The sequence below is a fragment of the Rhodamnia argentea genome, chromosome 3, assembly GCF_020921035.1.
Source record: "Rhodamnia argentea isolate NSW1041297 chromosome 3, ASM2092103v1, whole genome shotgun sequence".
In the NCBI taxonomy this organism is placed as follows: Eukaryota; Viridiplantae; Streptophyta; class Magnoliopsida; order Myrtales; family Myrtaceae; genus Rhodamnia; species Rhodamnia argentea.
In genome coordinates, this window is record NC_063152.1 from 32,718,479 (window position 1) to 32,730,507 (window position 12,029).

Below are 12,029 nucleotides of genomic sequence, written 5' to 3' on the forward strand. Positions count from 1 at the left end.
TAGTGGCCGAATCTAGGCAAATCAGGCCATCACGAGCACCCAGTGGTGATCGACCCCACAGCGACGGCGACAACCACAGTTATTGTCACTCGTCGATGTGGTGCATTGGATTTGAGCTACGCGGTCCATTGGATTTGTGGTTCGCGGTTGACCCTCAAGCCAAACTTGTTTTCTGTCGTGGTGCTGCCCATGGTCAGGCAATCCGTTCTATGATTTATCCCGTCATTGATCAAATAAGATGTAGGACATGACAAGTCCCATCATTGTCTTCGCAACTCAACGTGGCTAATAGTATGAATTGGCGAAAAGTATGGATTAATATGGTTGAAAAGCGAACGGTTTTATTTTCTTGGGTGGGGAATGTCGAATGATCGTTGATAGATTAGATTCCCATATCATGTTATGAAATAATTTTTGGTACGAAGTTTGATATATCTAACGTTGCTTGTGGGTACAACATTGTAATCCTAAGTCAAAGATGAAAAACTCGTGCGCCTCGATGATCATTTATATTTCGTAACAGCAGAGTTAGGCCGGACAGTTTTGCCTATGACTCGAGTTCCAACATAAGCCGAACCGATAACGAAAAGATTTTGAAAGAATATAGTCATAACATTAGTCTACGCATGCGCTTGGAAGCACAAAGGATTACAATGATTCAGCATGCTGAACAATTTTCTTCATTTAAATCAAGCTAGTTACGAGATTTTCAGGAGTAGGTAGCACACGAAACACTTTGGGAGACACTAGTCAGCTCCGAACAGGGGGATGGGCTCACCTTGAAAGCGGCCCCGCTCACGTCCGAGCACAACCAAGGAGCTTCTCTCGGCCCTGGCTTGCCACGGAGGTTGATATTAGAAAGGCACACACCGGTGAAAGGGGAGTCCTTTATGCCTCGTATAAGACCCGCCTGTTGAACATTTGTTCCCCACACGCCCTTTATCAAGATGCCTTTCACAACCGGAAGAGCATTTGGGTCGTACTTGTCGTCAGGATGATCTCCAACGTCGCCTGAAATCTTTATCCCCTTTCTTGCGGTCTCCACGTATACATCGGAGAAGGTTATGTTTCTTATGAAACCCCCTCTGCCAGTATTTGTTTTTACATGGATTCCAACACCCACTTTGTACAAGTTGATGTTTTCAGCCAGGACATTCTCTACCCCACCAGAGGTTTCACTTCCTATTGCAATACCACCGAATGGGGATGATCCTGTTAATCTGCGGATGGTGATATTCGAGCTTGGGCGACCATAGGCAATACCATACTCATCCCACCCACTTTTCACCGAGACAAGATCATCTCCAACAGAAATGTACGAATCCTCTATGCAGACATTTGAGCTTGAATCTGCATCATCGGGTCGATGAGAAAAGAAGGAATTAATTTAGCAAGTCAATAAGAAAATCTCAACATGAGGGAGCAATTTCATAGCTACTCAAATGTAGGCGCAAAGTGAGTCTCTGCTTAAGTTCGATGTTTGATGGACGAACATGCGAGGTAAGATACAAGCAACGATCGCCTGCTAAATTGCTGCTTGATGGTACTTTTTCAACTCCTCCTAGTTTTCTAAGACTGTCTAATAAGAAAAGAACTGACTTAAGAATTACATATAAAATTACCAAAATACCAACAGAGCGTAATCATATTAATATACCAAATTTTTCATCCCAGAGACTCTACTCATCAGTAGTCTAACTAGTGGCCTGAGCTAAATTTAATGCATCAAACTCCAGAACATAGTTTGTTCAATATAAACAGTAGAACAGTCCTTCCCAGTCAAACACCCTAGCTCAGCTGTGAATTAAGGACTTCTATGTCCAAAAGATGCACTAAATAACAGGTCAAGTCCCATCATAAAGTTTACCTGGATCGATTCCATCTGTGTTGGGAGAGTCCAATGGAGCTAATATGGTCACATAACGGACAACCACATTGCTGCAAGAAGAATTGGGCAATTACGAAAATTAGTGTCCAAAGTACCCCGTGTCAATCAAGTAATTACTGTACCCTCAAGTTTCGGAACCTTTGGACTTCAATGTACTACAAAAATAAGCTTCAAGTACCTACAATAAACAGGATGGATATTCCAAAATGGAGAGTTCTGGAAAACCACATTGGAGATTATGATGTCTCTGGAATTAACCAGTTCGATAAGATTTGGTCTGGTAAAACTGAGAGTTCTCTGCCTCCACATGTTCCACCAGACATCTCCTTGGCCATCTATTGTCCCGTTCTCACCTACACAAACAATTGTCAAACTTGTCAAGTACATTTAGATGTCATTTAAAAATAATTGAGAAATTTGCTAGCAGATGTTACTTCCGTCTCAACAGGTAGATGTTTTTATTCCAAGTAGAATGACAGGTTCATGACAATGAATAAGTGATGGCTCAAGGGATGTGGCAGAACTTGTGTCCCTAAGCCAATTTTGGGTATGAGATCCCAACTAACCAGTAGTTCAACAAATGACTCAATCTCCTAGTGCATTCCGTTGGAAAGATAAAAAAACCTCATGTAAACGTAATTGCTCAGACGATAACAGAATAGGAATTTTTCTAAGCCATGCCGGATAAATCTGCAATAGTCGTATAATATGCCAAAGCTACTCTCCTTCAGAGTAACTCTATTTAGCTAACTAAAACAGCTAGTGCTGGCAAAAATAAAAGAGAAGCAAACTAGTTGAGACAACTCAAAGATCCAAGTTGGGACTTGGGGACCCACCGTCCCCTAGTTCGCAAGGGAACTTGCGACACTCCAGTAACTATGACAGCCTTTTTCAATGGAGCTTGAGCTCATATGGATCGCTCTCATAAGCTATGCTAAGGTTGAGATACAATCAAACTAGTACAAACTCAAGTTTTGTTGTTAAATCACATTGCTTAGGATACCTACCAGTGATTATCACGTCTTGAAGGCCATCTCCATGAATGAAGCTCATATATCTTCCTCCAGGGCGCTCCCTGCCTCTTCCATAAGACGGCAATGGCGCAATTAGTGGCCAATTTGAGGTATCCTGAAGAAGGATAAGATAGACAAAATCAAGAATGGCCAAGGGACGCAAGTATAGTTGTATAGAGTACCCAAGTTTGATCCTAAATTGTGTGTTCTTGATTACTAACTGTGTGCCATGCAGCACCAGGGTTGTAAATTCCAAAGAGCTTAAAAAAGATCAGAGTATAACCAGGACAAGTCCACGAGAAGCATTTAAAGAAAAATAGTGGATTAGGCACAATGGATGTATTGATTCTCGTTACAAACAAACACTTCTGGGCCTCAAGCACTGTTCACCGAATGGAGTGGAATAGTGGCTTAGGAAGTGGACAGTCACAAAGATAAGACAAGTTCAACTCCTCACCACCATGCTTCATGCCATCTCACTAGGTATGCTTTGAAATGCAATTCATATACACAAACAAGTACTCAATCTGCAAACCAGCAGGGGTCAAGTTTCCTTCGCCATTTGCCATAGATTACGAAGACAGAAAAAAAAAATCAGTGCAATGCCTCTCTTCAGTATACGATTGGGTGAAAGGAGCCCACACAAGTTTCAAATGCTGCACATGATGCTTGTCGGGTTTTCCTAGATTACAGAACGAAGTACTTCGATATGATCAGAGGGTATAAAATCCCTGATCGGCTCTCCAACAATCTATTATTTCTACCCCAAGTTGGATGAGTGCTATCAAGCCTCCCACCAACCTCTTTTATCTTATGCAGTCCCATCTCCTGACCCACCAAGTTGCACCAGACCTTTATCCCTTTGTTGATATATTGCTACAACCATCTCCGTATAAGTTATAGAAAACGCCGTACCAAGATAAACGTTGTCTGCATCAGACACTAGCACAAAAATGGTGGGACAAATTATCAAATACATGCGAATACTCGCAAAATAATTATCAACATCTGCAGGTGCAAAGGCGCGTCCTGAACCACAGAACTCGCATCTCCTTTCATCGGATACCCAAATTTCTGGCCTTTACACACACAGAGAGACTCCCCATGTTACGAACCAATCAAATCGCACAAGAACAGTTCAACGTGAACATGAGATATCGCTCTAATTATTCGTAATTTCCAGATTCAACAAAGAATCGGCTTCTACTCGTACCAAACCGCGGAAGTTACCTGAGTGGCTTTGATGACAGCGCCTTTGGCCAAGTAAAGCGTCATGTGGCTCGTGAGGTTGAAGCTCTCCGTCAAGTACACCCCGGGAGGCACGTAGAGCAGCGTGCCGCCGGGCCGGTGCAGGTGCCGAATCCGGTACACGGCCTCCCTGAACGCCTTGGTGTTCAGCGTCCGCCCGTCGCCGACGCCGCCGAAGTCCGCAATGGAGATCCTGCCCACGCGGTCGCTCATCGGAACCATGCCGGAGCACGTGACGACCTCCTCCTCCGCAGCCACCGAGACGCCGGCCAGCAGCGCTGCGACGGCGACGAGCAGGACGAAGGCCGAGGCCGACGGCCGCGGCATTCCCGCGCTCTCGGCGGCTCCTGGAGGTAAAACGGTGGCGAAGAGCGAATGTGAGGCGAGGGAAGGCGCGACGGACGATGAGAGAGATTGAGATTTGGTCGGTGGTTTAGTGGGGGGATTGGGTAGGACTGGAGATGGATTTGGTGGGCGGATCAAGCCGAGGAGGACAGCGGAGAAGAGTCCAAACGAAGCTTTTCAACGGAGGTGACGATTTAGTTAAGGAGAGTAATGAGAGGAAGATGTGAGCAGTTCTGGAGAGAGTAAAGCCGATCAAGAAGAGGACAAAGCAGAGAGAGAGAGAGAGAGACAGAGACAAAGAGACAGAGAGACAGAGATTAATGCATTGATTGCGAGACTGAGAGCTTTGTAGACTAGCTCTTAGTCGCCGACAAGACACGTTGTCGAGTGGCCGCTGGTTTTATCACATCTTTGGCTACGAAGCAGCGGAAATAACCGGACCAGCCTCGCTCGGACCAATGACACAAATGACAGAGTAATCCAGCAAAATCGGTCGTCATCTAAGAGCTCAAACTCTTATAACAGTGCACATTGGATGATACTGACTCTGATAAGATGTTAAATAGTACAATTTAAAAACTTAAATTGATAAATAAAGAGATATCACATGAATATAAAAAGTATACATGACTCGTTCATAATTGATTTGGAACGACGATTTCAAGAAGTTGGTATGTATTCAGACAAATTATACTCCTATCAATTTTTTTTCTTGGTCGGATACTCTCATCACAAATAAGTAAGCAAATGAATAAAGATGGCCCCTCCTCATGGACACGAGATGGAATAGAATATGCCCATGTTTCTCAATTAGCAAATTCGCACTGGTTCGCTTGAAGACGTGCACTGCGAGTTCGTGGGGATGAACCCGAGATTCGAGGTGAGCATGGACAACGGGCTGTGATAATTTGCTTAAGATAATGGGAAATTGGGAACCCGATGTCTTTTGGCCTTTTGTTTAGGCGGAGGCGGGCCTAGCTGTGATTCCTTTCTCCTTTTCTTTTTACCTTTTTCTTTTTCCTATCCTTATTCTTTTTTACAGAAAAAGAAAAAAGAGAGGGACGGATGTAGAATGTGCATGGCATAGAAATCAATTTCTAGCGAGAAATTATTTTTTCTACTCTACTTCTACGCAAAAATTAATTTTTCTACTTCTTGAGAGAAGTATTTATTTTTTTTTTTTGCTTCTTCAAGCGGCTCCAAAATTACTTCTGGAGCAACAAAAAAAAAAATCTCCAAAAAAGTAGAGAAATGAAGTTACGTAACCAAATAAATTTCTGTTTTAGAAGTTGCGCCCGAATTTCTACTCTAGAAGTGTTGTCTTATGAACGTAAAGCTAAATCCCAACAGGGTTAATGACATAACGCCTAATGTTTAATATGAAACTTAAACTTTTAATTTGTCTAATGTAGTCCTTGAAATTTTGTTAAGTGTTCAATCGACTCCTCGAATTACTATATCTCTATATTCAATCTAATCCTTGGATTATCCAGTTCATGAACCAAATTGAACAAATTAAAAGTTCGGGGACTACATTGCATCTTAGGTTAAAGTTCGGAGATCATACTGAACAAATTAAAAGTTTAGAGATCGTATTGAAAATTATGCTAAAATTGATGGACCATTTATGTTATTTTACCTTCCTAATACAATCATTCATGATACCATAAACTCACAAATTACAGGAAATTCTTGCTAAATCGACATTTTTTTTTTTCAGAAGAGCTTCTCGCTTTCAACTTTTTTCCACTTTCGAAATTTTGCGGTGCTTTTCAACTTGGACTTTTGTTACATGATGAACGCCCGAAACCTTACCAGCTAATAAGACAAATAATGTCTACCTTCTTCAATCTATCGCGAATAAACATTTTTAAGGCTCCGTTTGTCGTGTGAAAAATAAAAAATTTAAAAAATCTTTTTCTAAAAGTAGTTATATATAAAATTTGAAATAATCAGTCGATGGTAGATATTTTTATTACCGATAATAATTTATGTATAAATATATGCGTAGATGATAAAAATATTTTTTCGTTTTGTCAGAGAACATATTTTGAATTTTTATAATTTTTTTTTTGCAAAATAAATGGAACTTAAAGTTCGAAATTTGCAGAGTTTTCTTCATGCACTTTATTTAATATAGCCGAGATCCCATCTCTGCACTGTTGCTGCGACTTTGCTAGTCAGAGGCCCCATCGAAAGTGGCGATTTGGGATGAATAAATTTATTATTGTCTTATATACCGCCGTGAATTTTTTTGTCAGGATTATTATATTATCTTCGTTATTCTGTCTTCATTCTCTTTTCTGGTTTCGGCTTTCTTGAAGTTCAAACAAAGAATGTGGAGAGCCGATTTAATGTTGTATCCATTATTTTAAAACCGGCGAGACAGATGGCCCGCTGTCTTAGCAAACATCGATCGGGTCGGACACCGAAATTAACTAAACATGTTTCTGGGTTTACCCCCGCACTCTCTCTCTCTCCCCCACGAAGACAGGCCGGCGGAAAATGCGCAAGCTGCATCGTCTTACGTTTATTCAGAGACCATTTCGTATACCTCGTGGCAGAATCGTACCCATATGATAAAATGACACAAATAATTCCTAAATTTATTAGAATGTAACACATACTCTTTATCGATAGGAAAGCATGGAGATCTCGCTTACTCTTTATCGATAGGAAAGCATGGAGATCTCGCTTCACGATGAGAAAGCGGAGGTCCGAGGAAGCTACCCTAGACACTAGAGGGCTTTTATAATTTGAGTCCATATTTTCGAATTTGTAGTTTGGATTTTGACTCATGAATAATTATTGCTATATGTACTTTTTTCTTTTTAATCGAGAGATCTAACAAGAAGTGCAATATACTATTTACAGTGAAATCATCCAATAGATGTAACCCTAATTAAAAGGGTGAACCAAAATAAAATTTCGTGTCTCGATTTTTCTTTTTTGCTTTTATGCTTCATTTCATTGTGATTGTGCATATAATCCTAATAGGATTTTGGTCCAACGTGCAAATGTCGTCCCTAGATTTTTAATTTGTTCTACGCGGTTCCTAAATTTTGGTTCAATATGCATTGTCATCCTCGAAAATTTAAACATTTTAATATAGTCTAGGAACAAAATTAAAAAATTTTGGTTGTCCATGGATCATATTGAATAAACTAAAAGTCTATGAACAACATCACATATTGAGCCAAAATTCAAGGACTATGTTGCACAAAAGAGAATCGCTTTGGAAAGAAGGACTCGTTCTCAAGCGAGATGAACAAGGTAAAGGTAAGTTGTCCGGCTTGACTCTATTCATTGAGCTCTTAGCTTTTCTTCTGGTGCTTCACTTGGTTACGTGTGCTGTCTATACTCTTGGGTGGAAGAAAGAGCACAGCAATCAGCCCCTACTTTCCAAACCTTTCATTATGGACTCTCCTACTGTTGACACCTAAATTTTGATTTTTCTTAAATTATTTATTTTCACAAAAATGAGAATTAGCCTTGATTCTCACAAAAAAAATTAGTTTTCATGTATTGCTATATAACTTAAGCATGCATTGCATTTGTGTTATTTCGCGCCGATGATAGGATTTGGATTCGGATTGACATGCGGAAGACCGGAGCCCATATTCCATAATTCGGCCATTACAAGGGAGCAAGTGTCGAAAATCACAAGGCCTTAGGGTCTAATTTTCAGTCCACTAAATTTTGATTTCGAAAAAGGCCTTTTAATTAAAGTTTACTAATCAAAATAAGGCCAAAACTCAAGCCCGCATTATCAGATTTTGACCTAGGGTTTCTCTATATAAACATGGCTAGGTCACATGAAAGAGAGGAGGCCACAAAATTTCAACACACGGCACGAAAGGGAGATCGGAGGGGATTGAGGATTCACGACCATTGGGGAGTTTTCTCACGGGACCGCTTGGGAAGAATTCCCCGATGCTCAGAGGAGAAGATTCATGAAGAAAAAGGAAGTGGGAGCTGTGATTAAAAAATCACATGGAGACAAAAGGAGCATCCATGCAGAATCATCCAAGAGAGACTTCACCATATGAGGAGAAGTTTTCCTTTCTTCGTTTGTTTTCTTCTACTTTGATTATTAATTGTGCAAACCCTCCCAGAAAGGTTTTTCTTTTGATCTTTATCTGTAATGTCCATGAAAGGGACGATTCAGGACTTTCTAAGGCTCATTGAGAAAGTGTATGCGAGAGAGGATCGGACGAGAAACGGGACTCTAGCGCGCACTCGATACATAACGGAGCACCACCCTTCGCGGTCCCTTTTCGTCAACGCTTGACGTCCTCTAGTAGCCACGGTCCAGCTTGAGCATGGCCGTACATCCGACGACCAGCCATACCTCGACGGCCGCAATTTCATGTACGAGTTTCCCCACGACGACGCCGCTTGGCACACCGAGTCGATCACCAAATTGAGCGTTCACCTCGTTCGGTCCGAGCAATACTTCTGCAGTTGTTTGCATGCTTGACGAAAAGGGTTGGTTTGGTCTAGTTTCGTTTGCAAGTTTTATTGATACGGTGGTACCTCCCAAGTTCTTTTTTTTCATAAATTCTTTACATGTACTCATGTTTCCTTGGTCACTTGTCAATCACCCATAATGCGGCATGCTCGAAACTCATGCAAGAACCCTCTCGGACATTATGGGATGAATGAAAGATCACATTTAGTCAACACTGCAGAGGAGGAGGACGTGCACAGAACCCGGGTTGTTTGACACTAGGCCATTGACATGAATCCGCACCAAGAGCCATTGTGAACACTCTTTTGTCCGCAAAAGTTGTCGTCCACCATATCCGCAAGCTTCTCGACGATCCAAGTTCAAATTTTGGAAAGCCAATCTCAAGATAAGTCAAAGTTCTAATTTTTTTTTTTATATCAAGGTTATCTTGCTTTTCATAATCCGAACTTGTTTGAATTGCTCGATTATCTACAAGGATTCCTCTTGCCTAAACTTGAGTTATCTAAAATTTTGAGCAAATCTTGTGGATAAAGTACATATCTTTGAATGCGACTTTTAGATATATTTGTTGGATTTTAGATATATCTCATGACTTGGTTTTCGAGTAAATCTAAATCCCGAACGTTATCTTGAAAAGATTGCACATGTCTTTTGGAATATTCGGATTATCTTATATCCGAATTTGAAATCTTTTCGGAAATCGTAAGCATGTCATAACTCTTGCGGATAAGATTGCCTTGAACTAGAGTTATCTCTTTCTAACTTGGGAATTATCTGAAATACTTTCAAAATCTCAAAAGATAATCTCTCGAATTTTTAAAGATGGGAATCCTTTTCAGATAAAGCAAGATTACCTACCAATCTCAACATCCGCATGTGATTTTCGAAATTCATAGGTGATTTGGTGTTTATTTTATTTTGTATTGTAATATCTAATCATTTGATTGTCTGTTTTTGATTTGTTATAAAATTTGCACATCTTTAAACAAACATGCCCATAATATATGCTCCCTATGTGCCTAGACCCTTCGGAAAAATTAAATCACATGCCTTAGCCACGATCTCGTGGAATGGGATGTGATTTAGTACTGAAATTCGTGTTACGCCCTTTGACAAGAAGGGACGTTGTTTTTCTATACACATATCCGCATATCGGCTCGAATCCTCGAGGATGTAGCGGATAAAATCTCGCTCTAACCCGGATCTTTGGGAATGAGAGGATTTTCGGAAAATTCGAAAATTAAAAGGTATATTATGGGCATTTTTGTTTATTTTTGTTCAAATTTTTGATTGCTTTTGAATGTTTTCTTTTATTATTGAAAATACCAAAAACTCATCCTTTGGGCGCTTAATATATGGTCTTCATGTCACATTTTTTCAAATTAATCAAGATCGTTCAATTCACATTAATCAATCGGATAAGGCTTTTTCATAAAATTGGTACCGAAAGGGCGCTAATTTTTCAATTAGCGTAACCAAGTTCCCGGACTCATTCTCTCCGGTTCGTAGAGATAAAATAGTTCTCCCGCTATTTTATATAGGTTTCTAATCAACCTACCGTAAATGATTAGTGGCGGCTCCGATTGAATAATTTCTCATGAATAAACCTAAGTTGCGATTCGGTAGGACTTGGGAGGGTTCGAATTAGGTTAGTTGATTTAATTAACCCGATAATCCGTTAGCCTAATTTTAGGTCGCGACAGCTACCCATTACTGGCTAAGATTGGATCGGACCGATATATGTACTAAAATTGATTAGCAATAGTAGTTGCAAATAAATCTCGTGACGGTAATCGGCATTAGCTACATCTCGTCTCTTGACGAGTCTTGACCCCCTATAAACGGATCAAAATGTTACCATTCGCTTCGGGGAATCCTTTGATATGAAGATTAGCTTCTACCCCACCCTAGATCCCTTTCCAATCTTCGAGCGAGAGTCCTCGGATCTTTCCCGGGAAGTTCAACAACCGAATCAACAACGGAATCGACAACTAAATCAAACTTCAACTAATTTTCCAGCCTCGCGAAAGGAATATCAAAATAAAAAAGAAAGCAACGATGCTTTATTTATCACAAAGTAGAGATGAATATTATATGGTAGCAGCGGGAAATTCTTTAGCGATGAATCAAGATATTCAAGAAGAATAGATTATTTCGGCTCGATACCGTTAAGAAATCTTAACTATTGCATGGGAACAGGTTAATCTTCAAAGTATTTTTCCTTTCCAATATTTTTCTGTTCGAGTTTCTCTCATTCATTTTATTGAGCACAATGATGCGAATCGAGATTTAATGTGTTCAAATATGTAGTGCTAAGCAAATCCACTTTTCGATACCAAGAGTTGGAGACGACATGCAAGTGAGTAAGTAAGTAGGGCAATCGTACAAGCTGTAGTCCTTTTAAGTACAAGAGGCTAGCAATGTAGTTTAAGACATTGGTGGTCAAGCAAGTGGGTGATGATGCCAAATCTTACTTTTCTAAATAATCGTTTTCATATAATGGTTTAAGAGTTAAAAAAAATGGTGAGTTTTCTTATTCTTTTTCGAAATCTGAAGAAGCTCTCTGCTCTAACCTCTATTGTGTTGTTATAACCTAGTCTTACTCGTTGTTACCCTGCCCTGTCGCCTTCGCTCTCGGTCGTGGTCATCATGGCATTCAATCCCATATTGCAAGAAATCCAAGAATTTCCGGCAATACTATCACGAGAAAAAATGATTGAAAAGTCCACTGCTACTGCTTGAAAGATAGTAAAATGACCCGAAATCCCAGGATGGACCACTAAATTAAAAGTCCATGAAGGACATTGCCTATCGGACAAAATTCATAGACAATTTATGCTCTCATCCGCATTTTTGCAGTATAAAGTTAATGTTAGTCAAACAGCCCGTAAGGATTACTGCACTCGTTTCATTACTGAAATTGTTCGCGGGAAAAAAATATTTGGGGCTTTTTTGGGCATTGGGCCCAGAAAGAAAGCAAGGATCCATTTTTTTTGGGCAACCGTTCTCTCATTTCACTGGCGCAAATAAAAAGGCTTTCCCGCCATTTCGAAGTCCGCCGTCG

General features: G+C 40.3%; 1 protein-coding gene across 1 annotated transcript; it reads right to left on the reverse strand.

The window, feature by feature from the left end:
* Positions 1-481: 481 nt before the first annotated feature.
* Positions 482-4,788, reverse strand: LOC115754681 (probable polygalacturonase). Its single transcript, XM_030693783.2, has 5 exons — positions 4,132-4,788; positions 2,896-3,016; positions 2,067-2,241; positions 1,868-1,938; positions 482-1,350 (listed from the first exon to the last, which is right to left on the reverse strand). The coding sequence occupies exons 1-5, from the start codon at positions 4,474-4,476 to the stop codon at positions 710-712; spliced, it is 1,353 nt and encodes a 450-aa protein (XP_030549643.1). The 5' UTR covers positions 4,477-4,788; the 3' UTR covers positions 482-709.
* Between the last annotated feature and the right edge of the window lie 7,241 nt (positions 4,789-12,029).